General features: G+C 56.5%; 2 protein-coding genes across 2 annotated transcripts; both read right to left on the bottom strand.

The window, feature by feature from the left end:
- Positions 1 to 3933: 3933 nt before the first annotated feature.
- Positions 3934 to 14074, bottom strand: LOC120594054 (putative cuticle collagen 145). The gene is made up of 4 exons (XM_039852086.1): positions 14017 to 14074; positions 12242 to 12775; positions 4060 to 4270; positions 3934 to 3948 (listed from the first exon to the last, which is right to left on the bottom strand). Exons 2-4 carry the CDS (start codon positions 12742 to 12744, stop codon positions 3934 to 3936), a joined length of 729 nt encoding a protein of 242 aa, XP_039708020.1. The 5' UTR covers positions 12745 to 12775; positions 14017 to 14074.
- A 4670-nt stretch (positions 14075 to 18744) lies between these two features.
- Positions 18745 to 21235, bottom strand: LOC120594053 (putative cuticle collagen 145). The gene is made up of 3 exons (XM_039852085.1): positions 19577 to 21235; positions 19015 to 19143; positions 18745 to 18820 (listed from the first exon to the last, which is right to left on the bottom strand). The coding sequence occupies exons 1-3, from the start codon at positions 20077 to 20079 to the stop codon at positions 18745 to 18747; spliced, it is 708 nt and encodes a 235-aa protein (XP_039708019.1). The 5' UTR covers positions 20080 to 21235.
- Between the last annotated feature and the right edge of the window lie 534 nt (positions 21236 to 21769).

Here is a 21769-nt window from a genome sequence, read left to right as displayed (position 1 = left end):
GAGTCTCAGGGGAAAGCGGGGTCTGCTGTGCTGAATGTTTCGCATCACCAGAAAAAGCCTTTGGAAGAAGGAGTTGATGGAATCTGGGAGGGGGCCGGGGTCTTCCGCAGTCCACCTGCTGAAAGTGAGGGGAAAATGTCAAGTTAGAGGGGGTGACTCCCTCTCACCGCCAGCATACCACACCCCCTCCAGCGACCTGACACTTGAGTGTTTCCTGCTATCCGTTACAGAGCCCACTCTCCGGCTAAGACTGGCACTTAAGCCCCGAGCACTGGCTGCCACCTCCATGTTGGCCCATTCCAGAACTTACACAGCCAGGATGCTGCCATGCACTCGGAAATCCTTTTGAATGGCATGGTGGTGGGGCGGGTCCTCTATGTCCATGGCCAGGCGGGCCATCTCTGCCTCCAGGTGAGACCCGAACGGCACACTGATAGTGCTGTGAGTGTCGCGGTTAAGGCACCATCCATCAGTGGCTGAACTGAGCAGTGCCTCATGCTTGCTCACACCTCAGATGTTAGCCTTCACCCCAGGCTTCACCACAGGGTGTCCACCCCCACCCACCTTGCCTCACACGCACCCAGTCCTGCCAGCTCAGACCACCTTGGCCTGCTTCCCTCCTCCCTCAGCTCATTCTGTCCCGCCTCCCCCACTCTGTGGGGCCCGCCTACCCATCCTCCAGCCTCCTCTCCTCTCCCACTGCCCCTGCCACCATGCTACCCCAGGTTCGCCTCCCTGCTCCCATTTTTCTTCCCCCACCCCACACCTGGACTGGGCTGTCCTGGGCCCTGTCCCTCGAAGGCACGTATTACCATGTAGGAAGGCCCTGACCCATCCTTTGGGCACCAGGCCTCGGGGCCTCTTTGGAAAGGATACAAGACGATGGGTCGGTCTCCTGGTCCTCCAGCCTCTGGAGCTGCGTCTCCACCCGGCCCGGATGCTCGAGGCGCCCGCGCCACATTGGCAGCCCCTACGGCTGCTAATCCCGCCCTTTCCTCGACTTCAGGGCCGCCCAGGCCACGGTGGCCAGCCTGCTCGTTTCGGGCATCAGGGCCTCCCGGATGGTCCTGGGCACCGGCGCCACCCTGGTCGTCATGGGCGCCAGCGTCACCGCGGTCAACTAGGACATCATGGCCTCCGGGATGTTCACGGGCACCAGCCCCATCTTGTTCTACATGGGCACCGGGGTCACCCTGGTTGTCTGCGACAACAGGGCCTCCCTCATTGCCTTGGGCACCGGCGCCGCCTTGGGCCTCAGGACCGTCAGGGGCGCAGTGGCTGCTGGGCTCACCAGGGCAATCCTGGCCCTGAGGGTTGCCAGGCTCCATCTGGGAGTCGTGCCCACTGGGGCCACCCTGGTCTTCTGGGCCTTCGAGGATATCCCCCGCACCAGCCACACCCCCTACCTCTTCTTCTGCTGCGGCCTGTATGGCTGCTTCGACTTCCCTGTTCGCCTCGGAGGCCATCTTGACTGCGACGGCCTTCTCTGCTCCGCGCCTGACGAAATGGAGGTCCCGTCTGGACGTTCCTTGGGTTCACGCACACCGCCGCTAGAGATGCCCGGGACGCTTGCGTCAAGCACGGCGATCGAGTGCAAATGGAGTCGGCGGGTTGGCTCCGAGCCGTCCCAGAGAGCCCGCGGACGGCGTAGCCAATCAGGACGCCCCACGAAGCTCCGCCCATACAGTGCGCCTGCGCCAATGGAATGACTCCCAACCCCCGCTTAGGCTTAGGCCCCGGAATTTGACAGCGTCCCACCAAGACTGCCTGGCCCCAAGATTGCTGGTGAACCTAAGAGCCTATGCCAGTGCCAGGAATGTCCCCCTCACATATGACAAAGTTGCCGACCTCAGGTCCCCTTTAATCGCTCTCTAGGAAAGAGTCTGGGGCAACAGGGCCAAGCCTTTCATGTCCTTGTCTCTGGACACCACACAGGGCCCGAGTCTGCGAGCCTGCATAGTTGACCTGGGACCATCCCTGGTGATGGTCCCAGCAGGAGGAACACCTGGCCCTTGCCTGACTTTGGGGATGCATGAGCCCAGTCCTTGGGGGAGCATGGATGGAAGGGCTTCACTCTTCTAGTGCCATTTCTCATGCCAGGCACTGTCACTCCGAGGTGCCTGCCACACCCTTGAGGGGGCTGGACGGTAGTCCCGCCGCCACCAACCAGGGGCTCCCAGGCTCCAGGCGCACACACTGCGATGTCTCAGGAGGCAGGGTTGTGCTCAGGTCAGCCCATGTGCTGAGGATGGAACAGCTGGTATGGAGGCCGACCGCACGCAGAGCACCACACCGTGGACAGGTCCAAGTTGCTTTGCCCTCTGCTGGAATAGCCCTCATGGGGTCTCCCTTGCCCAGGAATAGCCGTCCAGGTTTCGCAGGTGGGTGGGGCGTGGGGCTGGAGGTGCCAGAGGTTCTCGCCTGGGCAGTGACCCTCTTGGCTGCTGGACTGCTGAGTGCTGGTCCAGTTGTGTGTGTGCAAGGGGGTCAGGGCAACAGGAAAGGTACACTGCAGGGGCTAGGCAGGGAACCATGGCAGGGCTCGCAAACTTCATTCCCTGTGGCACCTCCGGCCTGTACCAGGATCCCTCGATGCCTTAGGGACGTGCCTGGGCCAGTGTCTGGGCCTGGCCTCGGCCTAAAGGGTGGGACAGGAACCTCAGTCCAGGCTGCTTGATCCCTATCCCATGGTTGCAGACATCTCCCCACCTTCCACATCCAGGCCCAGCTAACTTCTGTCTAGAGGAGCACAGACCAAGGCAGCACCTGCCCGCCCTTGCATCAGGGTCCAAGTGCCTGCCCTCCCTCCCACTTGCTCCCCGGTTCATGATATCCAGGTTACAGGATAAAAGCACATTAGAGGGATGTAACTCCTCCTGTCCCAAAAAATTCACAAGGAGTCCTAGCCCACTTTGTCCGTGACCAGAGGCAAGTCCAGTCAGCCCCAAATTCCTATTCTATAACCCTGGGATTTATGTCGCCTCTCTTGCAACTAAGTTTTCATGCTTGGAAAACACCACAACGGGGAGAACGATTTTCAGAAACCATAAATCTGGTGAGAGGCACGTTTTCTGAAGAGCAATTGTGATCAAGAGTCTTAAAAAGAAATAGCAAGTAAACACGCAGGTCAACATCTCTACCCTCAGGAAAATATCTTTCCGGAAGAAGCACTCATGGAAAGTCTTCAATACAAGGATTTCATTAAAAAAATAGCCACAAAAATTTAAGGAAAGAGAAATTATAATATAAATGTTCAAGAATTATATTATTCACTGACATATTCTCGAAGCACTTTTAGAAGTCACGTCCATATGTCCCACCCAAGACTTTCAGTAGAAATTAATGCTAAGCTTGCGAAAAATACGAGTAATAACTTTGTACGTTTCTCTTATCGTTATACAGTTAACGCCTAAGTACAAGTTTAAAACAGCAAAGATATTCCAAAATGTTGACTGTGCTTAATGCCGAATGTCAGAGCAACTGATTTTCATTGGCTTGCTTTTCCTAGTTTTCTTCAATTACTTTGAACCACTCTCTGAATCCCCAGCAACTCTCCTCCCCTCCAAGCCAAGAACAAAGGCAAGGAAATATGCAGGCACAGAGGCTGAAAAGCAGACCCAGAATACTAGCTCGGTTTTGTTTGCAGCACTTAACAAGTATTTAATCATCCCATTCCTGAAACAACAGGGAAACCAATAAGTGGGCCTGGAGAAGGAAACAACAATATGAGTAAACAATGAGGCCCCAGGGAGAGAGTGGTGCTGATCCAGAATCAATTCCCTGTGCAGAGCCCAGCTGGGGGTCACAGGGTTAGTGCCCATCCCCCATTCCGAGCCTCAGGGCGAAGCGGGTCTGCTGTGCTGAATGTTTCGCATCACCAGAAAAAGCCTTTGGAAGAAGGAGTTGACGGAGTCCAAGAGGGGACCAGGGTCTTCAGCGGTCCACCTCCTGAAAGTGAGGGGGTAAAAGTCAAGTTAGAGGGGGTGACTCTCTCTCACCCCCAGCACACCACACCCCCTCCTGAGACCTGACACTTGAGTGTTTCCTGCTATCCGTTACAGAGCCCCCTCTCCGGCTAAGACTGGCTCTTAGGCCCTGAGCACTGGCCGCCACCCCCATGTTGGCCCATTCCAGAACTGACACAGCCAGGATGCTGCCATGCACTCTGAACTCCTTTTGAATGGCATGGTGGTGGGGCGGGTCCTCTATGTCCATGGCCAGGCGGGCCATCTCTGCCTCCAAGTGAGACCCGAACGGCACAGTGATGGTGCTGTGAGTGTTGCGGTTAAGGCGCCATCCACCAGTGGCTGAACTAAGCAGTGCCTCACACTTGCTCACACCTCAGATGTTAGCCTTCAGCCCAGGCTTCACCTCAGGGTGTCCATCCCTGCCCACCTTGCCTGACACGCGCCCAGTCCTGCCAGCTCAGCCCACCTTGGCCTGCCTCCCTCCTCCCTCAGCTCATCCTGTCCCACCTCCCCCACTCCGTGGGGCCCGCTGGCTCGCCCTCCACCCTCCCCTCCTCTCCCACTGCCCCTGCCACCGCGCTACCCAGGTTTGCCTCTCTGCTCCCATTTTTGTCCTCCCACCCACATCTGGCCTGGGCTGCCCTTTACCCTGTCTCCCACTGCCACATGTGACCCTGTAGGATGGCTCTGACCCATCCCTCGGGCACCAGGCCTCGAGGCCTCATTGGAAAGGATACAAGACAATGGGTTGGTCTCCTCGTCCTCTAGCCTCTGGAGCTGCGTCTCCACCAGGCCCGGATGCTCGAGGTGCCCGCGCCACATTGGCAGCCCCTACGGCTGCTAATGCCGCCCTTTCCTCGACTTCAGGGCCGCCCGGGCCACGGTGGCCAGCCTGCTCATATCGGGCATCAGGGCCTCCCGGATGGTCCCGGGCACCGGCGCCATCTTTGTCTACATGGGCACCGGGGTCACCCTGGTTGTCTGCGACACCAGGGCCTCCCTCATTGCCATGGGCACCGGCCATTCCCTGGGCCTCATGACCGCCAGGGACGCAGTGGCTGCTGGGGCAACACTGGCCCTGAGGGCTGCCAGGCTCTATCTGGCAGTCGTGCCCACCGCGGCCACCCTGGTCTTTTGGGTCTTCGATGTCATCTCCCGCAACTGCCACACCTCCTACCCTTTCTTCTGCGGCCTGCATGGCTGCTTCGACTTCCTCGTTCGTCTCAGAGGCCATCTTGACTGCGACAGCCCTCTCGGTCCTGCGCCAGACGGAAGGAAGTTCGTGTCTGTACGTTCTATCTGTACGTGCACACAGCCGCTAGGGATCTCCGGGGCGCATGCGCCAACCTCGGCCTTTGGAGTTCGAATGTAGTCTTCTGGTTCCCGCCAGCGAGCCGAGAGAGCCCGCGAACGGCTTAGCCAATGAGGACGCCCCACGAAGCTCCGCCCCTCCCCAGCGCGCCTGCGCCAATGGAATGACCCCCCACCACCCCAACCCCTCCCGCTAGGACTAAGGCAATGGGACTCTACCAGTTTCCCACCAAGACCGCTCAGCACCACTCCTGCGAGTTACCATAAGAGCCTGTGCCAGTGCAAGTATGTTCCCTCTCATGTGTAACAAGCTTGCTGACTTCAGGTCCCCTTTTATTGTGCTCGGGGAATGAGTCGAGGCAACAGGAGCAGGCCTACATGTCCATGTTTCTGGACGCCACACAGGCCCCGAGCCTGCGAGTCTGCAGAGTTGAGCGGAAACTATCCCTGTGTTGATTCCCAGCAGTAGTCACAACTGGGCCCTGCCTGACCTGGGGATGCTCCAGCCCTCTCACTGGGGAAGTCCAGATGGAAGGGCTTCGCTCCTCCAGTGCCATTTCTCACTCTAGGCACTGTCGCTCCGTGGTGCCTGCCATTCCCTGGAGAGGGCTGGCCGGCAGTCCCGCTGCTTCTGCCCAGGGGCTCCCGGGCTCCAGTGCACACACTGCCATGCCTCCAGGAGGCAGGTTTGTGCTCAGGTCAGCCCATGTGCTCAGGATGGAACAGCCAATCTGGAGGTCTCTCGCATGCAGAGCACCACAGCATGGACAGGTCCAAGTTGCTTTGCCCTCTGCTGGAACAGCCCTCATGGGCTCCCCTTGCCCAGGAACATTTGTCTACCTTTCAGAGGTGGGTGGGGCGTAGGGTTAGAGGTGCCAGGGGTTCTCGCCTGGGCAGTGACTCTACTGACTGCTGGACTGCTGATCTACTTCTGTGTCTGCAAGGGGGTCAGGGCAACAGGAGAGGTATATCTGCAGGCGCACAGGGCTGGCGACGATGGTAGTGCTTGCAGACTGCATTCCCTGGGGCACCTCCAGTCTGTGCCAGGATCCCCTGATGCCACTGGGAGGTACCTGGGCCAAGGTCTGTGCCTGGGACTTGGCCAGAGATGCGGGACAGGAACCTCAGTTCGGGTGCTTGATCTCCATCCCATGGCTGCAGTGCCTCCCCGCCTTCCACATCCAATCCCAGCAATCTTCCCTCATGAAAGGCACAGACCAAGGCCACAGCTGCCACTCCCTTGTACCGGGGTCCACGTCCCTACCCTCCTTCCCAGTTCCTCTCCAGCCCATGACATCCAGGTGACAGGATAAATGCTATATGTGAGGAAGGTAACCCCCGATCCAAAACACTTCGCCAGATGTTGGAGTCCACGACATCCAGGTTTCAGAAGAAAAGCTATATTAGAGGGAGCTAACTCCCCAGATCCCAGAGTCTACAACAGGAGTCCCATTCCTCTTCTTCCCTGACCTGAAGCAAGTCCAGTCAGCCCCAAATTCCTCTTTTACTGTCCCTGGGTTTTATGTCATCTCTCTCGCAAACTAATCTCTTTCGTGTTCAGAAAACACCGTAACGGCGATAAGGATTTTGAGAAACCAGAAATCCGGACAGAGGCACGTTTTCTGAAGAGAAACTGTAATCAAGAGTCTTAAAAAAAATAACAATAAACACGAAGGTTAACATCTCGACCCTAAAAATCTATCTTTAAGGAAGAAGCACTCATGGAAAGTATTCAATACAAGGATTCCATTGAAAAATTAGCCACAGAAATTTAAATAAAGGGACATAATTTACGTTCAAGAATTACATTATTCTCTGATATAGTCTTGAAGAACTTTTAGAAAGAGGCCCATATGTCCCACCAAAGACTTTCAGGAGAAATTAATTATGTTTGTGAAAAATACCTGAGTAATAACCCTATACATTTCTCTTATCGTTACACATTTAACCCATAAGTACAAGTTTAAAACAGCAAAGATATTCCAAAATATTGATGGTGCTTAATGCCCAATGTCAAAGCAACTGATTTTCATTGGCTTGCTTTTCCTAGTTTTCTTCAATTACTTTGTACCACTCTCTGAATCCCCAGCACCTTCCCTCCACTCCAAGCTGAGGACAAAGGCAAGTAAATATGCAGACGCAGAGGCTAAAAAGCAGACCCAGAATACTAGCTCGGTTTTTTTTTTTTTGCTTCATTTAATGAGCCTTTAATCACCCCATTCCTGAAGCAACAGAGAGACAAGAAGACTTGGAAAGCGAAGGCCAATATGGGCAAACAACAGGGCCACAGGGAGAGAGAGGCCCTGTTCAGAAATCGGTTCGTTAGGTACTGCTTGGTAAGGGTTTACAGGATTAGGTCCCAGCCCTCCTTGTGGACCACAGGAGAATGGGGGTACTCTTGTACTACATTTTTTACAGCAGAAAGCAAAGCAGTTGGAAGAAGGAGTTGATAGAATCTTGAAGAGCACCAGGGTCTTCAGCAGTCCACCTTCTGAAAGTGAGGGGTAAAAGTCAAGTTAGACAGGGTGACTCCCTCTCACCCCCAGCACACCACACCCCCTCCTGAGTGTTTTCTGCTATCCGTTACAGAGCCCCCTCTCCAGCTATGACTGGCTCTTAGACCCCGAGCACTGGCCACCACCCCTTTGCTGGCCCTTTCAAGAACTGACACAGCGAGGATGCTGCCTTGCACTCTGAACTCCTTTTGAACGGCCTGGCGGTGGTGCGGGGACTCTATGTCCATGGCCAGTCGGGCCATCTCTGCCTCGAAGTGAGACTCGAACGGCACAGCGATGGTACTAAGGGTGTTGCTGTTAAGGGAACATCCATCAGTGGCTGAACTGAGCAGTGCCTCAGGCTTGCTAACACCAGAGCGCCAGGCCTGCACCCCAGTTTTCCCCTCGGAGAGTCCACTTCCACCTTGCCTGACACGCACCCAGTCCTGCCTTCCCAGGCCACCTTGGCCTGCCCCGCTCCTCCTCAGCTCATCCTGTCCCACCTCCCCCACTCCGTGGGGCCCGCCTGCCCATCCTCCAGCCTCCTCTCCTCTCCCACTGACCCTGCCACAAAGCTACCACAGGTTCACCTCCCTGCTCCCATTTTCTCCCACCCTCTTCTACCCACTACCCCAGGCTGCCATATTCCCTGTCCCCAAATGTCACATGTTGCTGTGTGCGTTGGCTATTAAGCCTAAGGGCATCATTTGAAAGGATACAAGATGATGGGTCGGTGTCCTCGTCTTTCATGCTCTGGACCCGCGTCTCCACCTGGCCCGGAGCCACACACTGCTCGCTGGATATTGGGTGAACTTACGGCTGCTGATTGCACCCATTCCTCGAATCCAGGACTACCCAGGCCGCGATGGTCAGCCTGCTCGTATTGGCCATCAGGACTTCCTGGATTGTCCTGGGCACCTGAGCCACTCTGGTCGTAATGAGCGCCAAGGCTGCTGTGGTCTTCTGGGACTACAGGGCCTCCCTCATTGCCAGGGGCACGGGCGCCGCCTTGGCCATCAGGACTGCCAGGTGCGCAGTGGCTGCTGGGGCCACCAGGGCAATCCTGGCCCTGAGGGTTGCCAGGCTCCATCTGGGAGTCGTGCCCACTGGGGCCACCCTGGTCTTCTGGGCCTTCGAGGACATCCCCCGCACCAGCCTCACCCCCTACCTCTTCCTCTGCGGCCTGTAAGGCTGCTTCGACTTCCCTGTTCGCCTCGGAGGCCATCTTGACTGCGACGGCCTTCTCTGCTCCGCGCCTGACGAAATGGAGGCCCCGTCTGGACGTTCCGCCGGTTCACGCACACCGCCGCTAGAAATGCCGGGGCGCACGCGCCAAGCACGGCGATCGAGTGCAAATGGAGTCGGCGGGTTGGCTCCGAGCCGTCCCAGAGAGCCCGCGGACGGCGTAGCCAATCAGGACGCCCAACGAAGCTCCGCCCCTCGCCAGTGCGCCTGCGCCTACGGAATAGCGCCCACCCCCTCCTGATGCGCTTAGGCCATGGGAATGTGACAGTTTTCCAACAAGCCGGCCCGGCCTCACACTTGCGGGTGAACCTAAGAGCCTGTGCCAATGGCAAGAAGGTCCCACTCACATATGACAAGTTTGCCGTACTAAGGTCCCCTTTCATCTTTTTCTGAGAAAAAGTCTGGGGCAACGGAACCATGGCCATCATGTCACTGTCTTTGGGTGCCATATAGGCCCCGAGCCTGCGAGCTTGCGTAGTTGAGCGGAAACCACCCCTGGGGTGGATCGCAGTAGGAATCACACCTGGGCCTTGCCTGACCCTGAGGACCCTACAGCGCATTCCCTAGGGGAATCCAGATAGATGGACTCTGCTCCTCCGATGTCATTTCGCACTCCAGGCACTGTCATGCCGTGATGCCTGCCAGCCCCTGGAGGGATGTGGCCGGCAGTCCCGCCGCCTCAGCCAAGGGGCTCCCGGGCGCCCGGCACACACAATGCCATGCCTCCATTAGGCAGGAGTGGGCCCGGGTCAGCCGAGGTGCTCAGGATGTACAACCGGGCACGAACTGTCGTGCCCAGGGAACACCACCAATTTGACAGGTCCCTGTTGCTTTGTGCTCTGCTAGGACAGCCCTCCTGGGCTCTCCCTTGCCCAGGGACTGTCGGCCGGCTCTCGGGAGTGGGTGGGGCATAATCTAGAGGTGTCAGGGGCTCTATCCTGGACAGTGATCCACCTGGCTAATGGACTTCTGAGTGCTGATCCACTTCTGTGTCTGCAAGTGGTTCAGGGCAACAGGTAAGGTACAGCTAAAGGTGGGCACAGCGAGGGACAATGGCAGGGCTCAGGGGCTGCATTCCCTGTGCGCCTCCTGTATGTGCCAGGATCCCATGATGCCATGAGGAGGTTCCAAGGCCAAAGTCTGAGATAGGGCCTATGCCTGAGGGAAAGAACAGGAACATCAGTCCGGACCATGTGATACCCACTCCATGGCTGAAGACGCCTCCCCAGCGTCCACATCCAGGCCCAGCAACCTTCTCTAGTGAGGAACAAGACCAAGGCAGCAGCTGCCCCTCCTTTATACCAGGGTTCATGGCCACGCTTTACCTCCCAGTTCCTCTCCAGTCCACGATATCCAGGTTGCAGGAGAAAAGCTATATCAGAGTTAGCTAACTCCCCACATCCCAGAGACTACGCCAAGTGTCCCAGCCCTCTTCGACCCCGACCTGAAGCAAGTCCAGTCAGCCCCAAATTCCCATTCTACTGTCCCTGGGTTTTATGTCGTCTCTCTCGAAACTAAGCTCTTTCGTGTTCGGAAAACACCCCTACGGCGACAAGGATTTGGGGAATCCAGAAATTTGGTGAGAGTCACGTTTTCTGAAAAGCAATTGTGATCAAGAATCTTAAAAGAAACAACAAGTAAACACGCAGGTCAACATCTTTACCCTCTGGAATCCAGCTTACTGGAAGAAGCACTCATGGAAAGTCTTCAATACAAGAATTCCATTAAAAAAATAAGCCACAAACATTTAAGGAAAGTGAAATAATATAAATGTTCAAGAATTACATGATTCGCAGACATATTCCTGAAGCACTTTTAGAAAGAGTTCACATTGCTATGTTCAATGGAAAAGATTCAGGAGAAATTATGCGAAGCTTGTGAGCAATACCTGAGTAATAACCCTATATATTTCTCTTACCGTTACCCATTTAACGCATAAGTACAAGTTTAAAAGAAAGATATTCCAAAATGTTAACTGTGCTAAATGGTGAATGTCAGACGCAACTGATTTTCATTGTCCTGCTTTTCCTAGTTTTCTTCAGTTACTTTGTACCACTCCCTGAATCCCCAGATCCTCTCCTCCCTTCCAAGCCTAGGACAAAGACAAGGTAATATGCAGGCGCAGTGACTGAAAAACAGACCCAGAATACTAGCTCGATTTTCCTGCTTCATTTAATGAGTCTTTAATCACCCCATTCCTGAAGCAACAGAGAGACAGAGGAGAAGACTTGGAAAGCAAAGGCCAATATGGGCAAACAACGGGGCCACAGGGAGAGAGAGGCCCTGTTCAGAAATCTGTATCTTAGCTACTTCCCAGTAAGGGTGTACAGGATTAGGTCGCAGCCCTACCGTGGACCACAGGGGAAGGGGGTACTCTTGTGCTACATTTTTTACAGCAGGAGGGAAAGCAGTTGGAAGAAGGAGTTGACAGATTCTTGAAGAGGTCCGGGTTCATCAGCAATCCACCTGCTGAAAGTGAGGAGTAAAAGTCAAGTTAGAGGGGGTGACTCCGTCTCACCCCCAGCACACCACACCCCCTCCTGAGACCTGACACTTGAGTGTTTCCTGCTATCCGTTACAGAGCCCCCTCTCCGCTATGACTGGCTCTTAGGCCCCGAGCACTGGCCGCCACCCCCTCGTTGGCCCATTCCAGAACTTACACAGCCAGGATGCTGCCATACACTCGGAAATCCTTTTGAACGGACTGGTGGTGGTGCAGGGACTCTACGCCCATGGCCCGGCGGGCCATCTCTGCCACCAAGTGAGACCCGAACGGCACAGTGATGGTGCTAAGGGTGTTGCTGTTAAGGGACCATCCATCAGTGGCTGAACTGAACAGTACCTGAGGCTCGCTCACACCTCAGAGCCAGGCCTGCACCGCAGGCTTCCCCTCGGAAAGTGCACCGCCACCATGTCTCCCACGCTCCCAGTCCTGCCTTCTCAAGCCACCTTGGCCTGCCTCCTTCCTCCCTCAGCTCATCCTGTCCCACCTCCCCCACTCCGGGGGGCCCGCATGCCCATCCTCCAGCCTCCTCTACTCTCCCACTGACCCTGCCACCAGGCTACACCAGATTCTCCTCCCTGTTCCCATTTTTGTGCCGCCACCACACACCTGCTCGGGGTTGTCCTGTGCCCTGACCCCAAATTACAAATGCGGCCTCGTCTAATGGCTCTGACCCATCCCTTGGCCACCAGGCCTCGCGGCATCATTGGAAAGGATACAAGACAAGAGGTCGGTTTTCTGGTCCTACATCATCTCGAGCTGCGTCACCATCGGAACCGGAAGCACACGCTGCCCGCGCCACATTGTCAGCCCCTACGGCTGCTGATCCCACTCTTTCTTCGACTCCAGGGCCGCCCAGCCCACGGTGGCCAGCCTGCTCGTATTGGGCATCAGGGCCGCGCGGATCGTCCCGGGCACCCGCGCCACCCTGGCCGTCATGGGCGCCAAGGACCCTCTGGTCATCTGGGAATACAGGGCCTCCCTCATTGCCACGGGCACAGGCGCCGCCCTGGCCATCAGGACTGCCAGGTGCGCAGTGGCTGCTGGGGCCACCAGGCCTATCCTGGCCCTGTGTGCTATCAGGCTCTATCTGGCAGTCGGGCCCACCGGGGCCACCCTGGTATTCTGGGCCTTCGAGGACATCCCCCGCACCAGCCTCACCCCATACCCCTTGCATGGCCTGTATGGCTGCTTCGACTTCCCTGTTCGCCTCGGAGGCCATCTTGACTGCGACGGCCTTCTCTGCTCCGCGCCTGACAAAATGGAGGCCCCGTCTGGACGTTCCGCCGGTTTACGCACACCGCCGCTAGAGATGCCCGGGCGCACGTACCAAGCACGGCGATCGAGTGCAAATGGAGTCGGCCGGTTGGCTCCGAGCCGTCCCAGAGAGCCCGCGGACGGCGTAGCCAATCAGGACGCCCCACGAAGCTCCGCCCCTCGCCAGTGCGCCTGCGCCTACGGAGTGGCGCCCACCCCCTCCTGATGCGCTTAGGCCATGGGAATGTGACAGTTTTCCACCAAACCGGCCCGGCCTCGCACTTTCGCGTGATCCGATGAGCCTGTGCCAATGGCAGGAAAGTCCCCCTCACGTATGACAAGTTTGCCGATCTCAGGTCCCCTTCGGAACCTGCGAGCCTGCGTAGCTGAGCGGAAACCATCCCTGGGGTGGTTCCCAGTAAGAGTCACACCTGGGCCTTGCCTGACCCCTAGGACCCTACAGCGCATTCCCTAGGGGGAATCCAGATAGATGGACTCTGCTCCTCCGATGTCGTTTCGCACTCCAGGCACTGTCATGCCGTGATGCCTGCCAGCCCCTGGAGGGATGTGGCCGGCAGTCCCGCCGCCTCAGCCCAGGGGCTCCCGGGCGCCCGGCACACACACTGCGATGCCTCCATTAGGCAGGCGGGGGCCCGGGTCAGCCGAGGTGCTCAGGATGTAACAACCGGGCACGAAGTGTCGTGCCCAGGGAACACCACCGCTTTGACAGGTCCCTGTTGCTTTGCGCTCTGCTAGCACAGCCCTCCTGGGCTCTCCCTTGCCCTGGGACTGTCGTCCGGCTCTCGGGAGTGGGTGGGGCATAATCTAGGGGTGTCAGGGATTCTCGCCTGGACAGTCACCCTACTGGCTAATGGACTTCTGAATGCTGGTCCACTTCTGTGTCTGCATGTGCGTCAGGGTAACAGGTAAGGTACAGCTACAGGTGGTTAGAGCTAGGGACAATGGCAGGGCTCAGGGACTGCATTCCCTGGGGCACCTCCTGTATGTGCCAGGATCCCTTGATGCCATGCGGAGGTCCCTAGGTCAAGGTCTGAGATTGGACCTATGCCTGAGGGAAAGAACAGGAACATCGGTCCAGGCCATTTGATCCCCACCCCATGGCTGCAGATGCCACCCCAGCGTCCACATCCAGGCCCATCAACCTCCCCTAGTGAGGAGCAGACACCAAGGCAGCAGCTGCCTCTCCTTTATACCGGGGTCCGCGTCCCCGCTTTACCTCCCAGTTCCTCTCCAGTCCACGATATCCAGGTTGCAGGAGAAAAGCAATATAAGAGTAAGCTGACTCCCCCCCCCATCCCAAAGACTACGCCAAGTGTCCCAGCCCTCTTCGACCCCGATCTGAAGCAAGTCCAGTCAGCCCCAAATTCCCATTCTACTGTCCCTGGGTTTTATGTCGTCTCTCTCGAAACTAAGCTCTTTCGTGTTCGGAAAACACCCCTACGGCGACAAGGATTTGGGGAATCCAGAAATTTGGTGAGAGTCACGTTTTCTGAAAAGCAATTGTGATCAAGATTCTTAAAAGAAACAGCAAGTAAACACGCAGGTCAACATCTTTACCCTCTGGAATCCAGCTTACTGGAAGAAGCACTCATGGAAAGTCTTCAATACAAGAATTCCATTAAAAAAATAAGCCACAAACATTTAAGGAAAGTGAAATAATATAAATGTTCAAGAATTACATGATTCGCAGACATATTCCTGAAGCACTTTTAGAAAGAGTTCACATTGCTATGTTCAATGGAAAAGATTCAGGAGAAATTATGCGAAGCTTGTGAGCAATACCTGAGTAATAACCCTATATATTTCTCTTACCGTTACCCATTTAACGCATAAGTACAAGTTTAAAAGAAAGATATTCCAAAATGTTAACTGTGCTAAATGGTGAATGTCAGACGCAACTGATTTTCATTGTCCTGCTTTTCCTAGTTTTCTTCAGTTACTTTGTACCACTCCCTGAATCCCCAGATCCTCTCCTCCCTTCCAAGCCTAGGACAAAGACAAGGTAATATGCAGGCGCAGTGACTGAAAAACAGACCCAGAATACTAGCTCGATTTTCCTGCTTCATTTAATGAGTCTTTAATCACCCCATTCCTGAAGCAACAGAGAGACAGAGGAGAAGACTTGGAAAGCAAAGGCCAATATGGGCAAACAACGGGGCCACAGGGAGAGAGAGGCCCTGTTCAGAAATCTGTATCTTAGCTACTTCCCAGTAAGGGTGTACAGGATTAGGTCGCAGCCCTACCGTGGACCACAGGGGAAGGGGGTACTCTTGTGCTACATTTTTTACAGCAGGAGGGAAAGCAGTTGGAAGAAGGAGTTGACAGATTCTTGAAGAGGTCCGGGTTCATCAGCAATCCACCTGCTGAAAGCGAGGAGTAAAAGTCAAGTTAGAGGGGGTGACTCCGTCTCACCCCCAGCACACCACACCCCCTCCTGAGACCTGACACTTGAGTGTTTCCTGCTATCCGTTACAGAGCCCCCTCTCCGCTATGACTGGCTCTTAGGCCCCGAGCACTGGCCGCCACCCCCTCGTTGGCCCATTCCAGAACTTACACAGCCAGGATGCTGCCATACACTCGGAAATCCTTTTGAACGGACTGGTGGTGGTGCAGGGACTCTACGTCCATGGCCCGGCGGGCCATCTCTGCCACCAAGTGAGACCCGAACGGCACAGTGATGGTGCTAAGGGTGTTGCTGTTAAGGGACCATCCATCAGTGGCTGAACTGAACAGTACCTGAGGCTCGCTCACACCTCAGAGCCAGGCCTGCACCGCAGGCTTCCCCTCGGAAAGTGCACCGCCACCATGTCTCACACGCTCCCAGTCCTGCCTTCTCAAGCCACCTTGGCCTGCCTCCTTCCTCCCTCAGCTCATCCTGTCCCACCTCCCCCACTCCGTGGGGCCCGCATGCCCATCCTCCAGCCTCCTCTACTCTCCCACTGACCCTGCCACCAGGCTACACCAGATTCTCCTCCCTGTTCCCATTTTTGTGCCGCCACCACACACCTGCCCGGGGTTGTCCCCAAATTACAAATGCGGCCTCGTCTAATGGCTCTGACCCATCCCTTGGCCACCAGGCCTCGCGGCATCATTGGAAAGGATACAAGACAAGAGGTCGGTTTTCTGGTCCTACATCATCTCGAGCTGCGTCACCATCGGAACCGAAAGCACACGCTGCCCGCGCCACATTGTCAGCCCCTACGGCTGCTGATCCCACTCTTTCTTCGACTCCAGGGCCGCCCAGCCCACGGTGGCCAGCCTGCTCGTATTGGGCATCAGGGCCGCGCGGATCGTCCCGGGCACCCGCGCCACCCTGGCCGTCATGGGCGCCAAGGACCCTCTGGTCATCTGGGAATACAGGGCCTCCCTCATTGCCACGGGCACAGGCGCCGCCCTGGCCATCAGGACTGCCAGGTGCGCAGTGGCTGCTGGGGCCACCAGGCCTATCCTGGCCCTGTGTGCTATCAGGCTCTATCTGGCAGTCGGGCCCACCGGGGCCACCCTGGTATTCTGGGCCTTCGAGGACATCCCCCGCACCAGCCTCACCCCATACCCCTTGCATGGCCTGTATGGCTGCTTCGACTTCCCTGTTCGCCTCGGAGGCCATCTTGACTGCGACGGCCTTCTCTGCTCCGCGCCTGACAAAATGGAGGCCCCGTCTGGACGTTCCGCCGGTTCACGCACACCGCCGCTAGAGATGCCCGGGCGCACGTACCAAGCACGGCGATCGAGTGCAAATGGAGTCGGCCGGTTGGCTCCGAGCCGTCCCAGAGAGCCCGCGGACGGCGTAGCCAATCAGGACGCCCCACGAAGCTCCGCCCCTCGCCAGTGCGCCTGCGCCTACGGAATGGCGCCCACCCCCTCCTGATGCGCTTAGGCCATGGGAATGTGACAGTTTTCCACCAAACCGGCCCGGCCTCGCACTTTCGCGTGATCCGATGAGCCTGTGCCAATGGCAGGAAAGTCCCCCTCACGTATGACAAGTTTGCCGATCTCAGGTCCCCTTCGGAACCTGCGAGCCTGCGTAGCTGAGCGGAAACCATCCCTGGGGTGGTTCCCAGTAAGAGTCACACCTGGGCCTTGCCTGACCCCTAGGACCCTACAGCGCATTCCCTAGGGGGAATCCAGATAGATGGACTCTGCTCCTCCGATGTCGTTTCGCACTCCAGGCACTGTCATGCCGTGATGCCTGCCAGCCCCTGGAGGGATGTGGCCGGCAGTCCCGCCGCCTCAGCCCAGGGGCTCCCGGGCGCCCGGCACACACACTGCGATGCCTCCATTAGGCAGGCGTGGGCCCGGGTCAGCCGAGGTGCTCAGGATGTAACAACCGGGCACGAAGTGTCGTGCCCAGGGAACACCACCGCTTTGACAGGTCCCTGTTGCTTTGCGCTCTGCTAGCACAGCCCTCCTGGGCTCTCCCTTGCCCTGGGACTGTCGTCCGGCTCTCGGGAGTGGGTGGGGCATAATCTAGGGGTGTCAGGGCTTCTCGCCTGGACAGTCACCCTACTGGCTAATGGACTTCTGAATGCTGGTCCACTTCTGTGTCTGCATGTGCGTCAGGGTAACAGGTAAGGTACAGCTACAGGTGGTTAGAGCTAGGGACAATGGCAGGGCTCAGGGACTGCATTCCCTGGGGCACCTCCTGTATGTGCCAGGATCCCTTGATGCCATGCGGAGGTCCCTAGGTCAAGGTCTGAGATTGGACCTATGCCTGAGGGAAAGAACAGGAACATCAGTCCAGGCCATTTGATCCCCACCCCATGGCTGCAGATGCCACCCCAGCGTCCACATCCAGGCCCATCAACCTCCCCTAGTGAGGAGCAGACACCAAGGCAGCAGCTGCCTCTCCTTTATACCGGGGTCCGCGTCCCCGCTTTACCTCCCAGTTCCTCTCCAGTCCACGATATCCAGGTTGCAGGAGAAAAGCAATATAAGAGTAAGCTGACTCCCCCCCCATCCCAAAGACTACGCCAAGTGTCCCAGCCCTCTTCGACCCCGATCTGAAGCAAGTCCAGTCAGCCCCAAATTCCCATTCTACTGTCCCTGGGTTTTATGTCGTCTCTCTCGAAACTAAGCTCTTTCGTGTTCGGAAAACACCCCTACGGCGACAAGGATTTGGGGAATCCAGAAATTTGGTGAGAGTCACGTTTTCTGAAAAGCAATTGTGATCAAGAATCTTAAAAGAAACAGCAAGTAAACACGCAGGTCAACATCTTTACCCTCTGGAATCCAGCTTACTGGAAGAAGCACTCATGGAAAGTCTTCAATACAAGAATTCCATTAAAAAAATAAGCCACAAACATTTAAGGAAAGTGAAATAATATAAATGTTCAAGAATTACATGATTCGCAGACATATTCCTGAAGCACTTTTAGAAAGAGTTCACATTGCTATGTTCAATGGAAAAGATTCAGGAGAAATTATGAAGCTTGTGAGCAATACCTGAGTAATAACCCTATATATTTCTCTTACCGTTACCCATTTAACGCATAAGTACAAGTTTAAAAGAAAGATATTCCAAAATGTTAACTGTGCTAAATGGTGAATGTCAGACGCAACTGATTTTCATTGTCCTGCTTTTCCTAGTTTTCTTCAGTTACTTTGTACCACTCCCTGAATCCCCAGATCCTCTCCTCCCTTCCAAGCCTAGGACAAAGACAAGGTAATATGCAGGCGCAGTGACTGAAAAACAGACCCAGAATACTAGCTCGATTTTCCTGCTTCATTTAATGAGTCTTTAATCACCCCATTCCTGAAGCAACAGAGAGACAGAGGAGAAGACTTGGAAAGCAAAGGCCAATATGGGCAAACAACGGGGCCACAGGGAGAGAGAGGCCCTGTTCAGAAATCTGTATCTTAGCTACTTCCCAGTAAGGGTGTACAGGATTAGGTCGCAGCCCTACCGTGGACCACAGGGGAAGGGGGTACTCTTGTGCTACATTTTTTACAGCAGGAGGGAAAGCAGTTGGAAGAAGGAGTTGACAGATTCTTGAAGAGGTCCGGGTTCATCAGCAATCCACCTGCTGAAAGTGAGGAGTAAAAGTCAAGTTAGAGGGGGTGACTCCGTCTCACCCCCAGCACACCACACCCCCTCCTGAGACCTGACACTTGAGTGTTTCCTGCTATCCGTTACAGAGCCCCCTCTCCGCTATGACTGGCTCTTAGGCCCCGAGCACTGGCCGCCACCCCCTCGTTGGCCCATTCCAGAACTTACACAGCCAGGATGCTGCCATACACTCGGAAATCCTTTTGCACGGACTGGTGGTGGTGCAGGGACTCTACGTCCATGGCCAGGCGGGCCATCTCTGCCACCAAGTGAGACCCGAACGGCACAGTGATGGTGCTAAGGGTGTTGCTGTTAAGGGACCATCCATCAGTGGCTGAACTGAACAGTACCTGAGGCTCGCTCACACCTCAGAGCCAGGCCTGCACCGCAGGCTTCCCCTCGGAAAGTGCACCGCCACCATGTCTCACACGCTCCCAGTCCTGCCTTCTCAAGCCACCTTGGCCTGCCTCCTTCCTCCCTCAGCTCATCCTGTCCCACCTCCCCCACTCCGTGGGGCCCGCATGCCCATCCTCCAGCCTCCTCTACTCTCCCACTGACCCTGCCACCAGGCTACACCAGATTCTCCTCCCTGTTCCCATTTTTGTGCCGCCACCACACACCTGCCCGGGGTTGTCCTGTGCCCTGACCCCAAATTACAAATGCGGCCTCGTCTAATGGCTCTGACCCATCCCTTGGCCACCAGGCCTCGCGGCATCATTGGAAAGGATACAAGACAAGAGGTCGGTTTTCTGGTCCTACATCATCTCGAGCTGCGTCACCATCGGAACCGGAAGCACACGCTGCCCGCGCCACATTGTCAGCCCCTACGGCTGCTGATCCCACTCTTTCTTCGACTCCAGGGCCGCCCAGCCCACGGTGGCCAGCCTGCTCGTATTGGGCATCAGGGCCGCGCGGATCGTCCCGGGCACCCGCGCCACCCTGGCCGTCATGGGCGCCAAGGACCCTCTGGTCATCTGGGAATACAGGGCCTCCCTCATTGCCACGGGCACAGGCGCCGCCCTGGCCATCAGGACTGCCAGGTGCGCAGTGGCTGCTGGGGCCACCAGGCCTATCCTGGCCCTGTGTGCTATCAGGCTCTATCTGGCAGTCGGGCCCACCGGGGCCACCCTGGTATTCTGGGCCTTCGAGGACATCCCCCGCACCAGCCTCACCCCATACCCCTTGCATGGCCTGTATGGCTGCTTCGACTTCCCTGTTCGCCTCGGAGGCCATCTTGACTGCGACGGCCTTCTCTGCTCCGCGCCTGACAAAATGGAGGCCCCGTCTGGACGTTCCGCCGGTTCACGCACACCGCCGCTAGAGATGCCCGGGCGCACGTACCAAGCACGGCGATCGAGTGCAAATGGAGTCGGCCGGTTGGCTCCGAGCCGTCCCAGAGAGCCCGCGGACGGCGTAGCCAATCAGGACGCCCCACGAAGCTCCGCCCCTCGCCAGTGCGCCTGCGCCTACGGAATGGCGCCCACCCCCTCCTGATGCGCTTAGGCCATGGGAATGTGACAGTTTTCCACCAAACCGGCCCGGCCTCGCACTTTCGCGTGATCCGATGAGCCTGTGCCAATGGCAGGAAAGTCCCCCTCACGTATGACAAGTTTGCCGATCTCAGGTCCCCTTCGGAACCTGCGAGCCTGCGTAGCTGAGCGGAAACCATCCCTGGGGTGGTTCCCAGTAAGAGTCACACCTGGGCCTTGCCTGACCCCTAGGACCCTACAGCGCATTCCCTAGGGGAATCCAGATAGATGGACTCTGCTCCTCCGATGTCGTTTCGCACTCCAGGCACTGTCATGCCGTGATGCCTGCCAGCCCCTGGAGGGATGTGGCCGGCAGTCCCGCCGCCTCAGCCCAGGGGCTCCCGGGCGCCCGGCACACACACTGCGATGCCTCCATTAGGCAGGCGTGGGCCCGGGTCAGCCGAGGTGCTCAGGATGTAACAACCGGGCACGAAGTGTCGTGCCCAGGGAACACCACCGCTTTGACAGGTCCCTGTTGCTTTGCGCTCTGCTAGCACAGCCCTCCTGGGCTCTCCCTTGCCCTGGGACTGTCGTCCGGCTCTCGGGAGTGGGTGGGGCATAATCTAGGGGTGTCAGGGCTTCTCGCCTGGACAGTCACCCTACTGGCTAATGGACTTCTGAATGCTGGTCCACTTCTGTGTCTGCATGTGCGTCAGGGTAACAGGTAAGGTACAGCTACAGGTGGTTAGAGCTAGGGACAATGGCAGGGCTCAGGGACTGCATTCCCTGGGGCACCTCCTGTATGTGCCAGGATCCCTTGATGCCATGCGGAGGTCCCTAGGTCAAGGTCTGAGATTGGACCTATGCCTGAGGGAAAGAACAGGAACATCAGTCCAGGCCATTTGATCCCCACCCCATGGCTGCAGATGCCACCCCAGCGTCCACATCCAGGCCCATCAACCTCCCCTAGTGAGGAGCAGACACCAAGGCAGCAGCTGCCTCTCCTTTATACCGGGGTCCGCGTCACCGCTTTACCTCCCAGTTCCTCTCCAGTCCACGATATCCAGGTTGCAGGAGAAAAGCAATATAAGAGTAAGCTGACTCCCCCCCCATCCCAAAGACTACGCCAAGTGTCCCAGCCCTCTTCGACCCCGATCTGAAGCAAGTCCAGTCAGCCCCAAATTCCCATTCTACTGTCCCTGGGTTTTATGTCGTCTCTCTCGAAACTAAGCTCTTTCGTGTTCGGAAAACACCCCTACGGCGACAAGGATTTGGGGAATCCAGAAATTTGGTGAGAGTCACGTTTTCTGAAAAGCAATTGTGATCAAGAATCTTAAAAGAAACAGCAAGTAAACACGCAGGTCAACATCTTTACCCTCTGGAATCCAGCTTACTGGAAGAAGCACTCATGGAAAGTCTTCAATACAAGAATTCCATTAAAAAAATAAGCCACA

This window comes from Pteropus medius, unplaced genomic scaffold (genome assembly GCF_902729225.1).
Source record: "Pteropus medius unplaced genomic scaffold, Ma_sr-lr_union100, whole genome shotgun sequence".
Classification (NCBI taxonomy): domain Eukaryota; kingdom Metazoa; phylum Chordata; class Mammalia; order Chiroptera; family Pteropodidae; genus Pteropus; species Pteropus medius.
Note: the sequence above shows the minus strand (reverse complement) of the source record. Positions and strands in the feature narration are given on the sequence as shown.

Bases quoted from the DNA above. Each gene is read 5' to 3' on its own strand.
- LOC120594054 (XM_039852086.1), bottom strand. From the start codon at position 12,744: ATGGCCTCCGAGGCGAACAGGGAAGTCGAAGCAGCCATACAGGCCATG. The intron at 4,271-12,241 runs GTATCCTTTCCA...CAACACTCACAG, and splicing joins GAAAACCGACCTCTTGTCTT to CACCATCACTGTGCCGTTCG.
- LOC120594053 (XM_039852085.1), bottom strand. From the start codon at position 20,079: ATGGCCTCCGAGGCGAACAGGGAAGTCGAAGCAGCCATACAGGCCATG. The intron at 19,144-19,576 runs GTATCCTTTCCA...CAACACCCTTAG, and splicing joins GAAAACCGACCTCTTGTCTT to CACCATCACTGTGCCGTTCG. The intron at 18,821-19,014 runs GTAAGTTCTGGA...CACTTTCAGCAG, and splicing joins TATGGCAGCATCCTGGCTGT to GTGGATTGCTGATGAACCCG.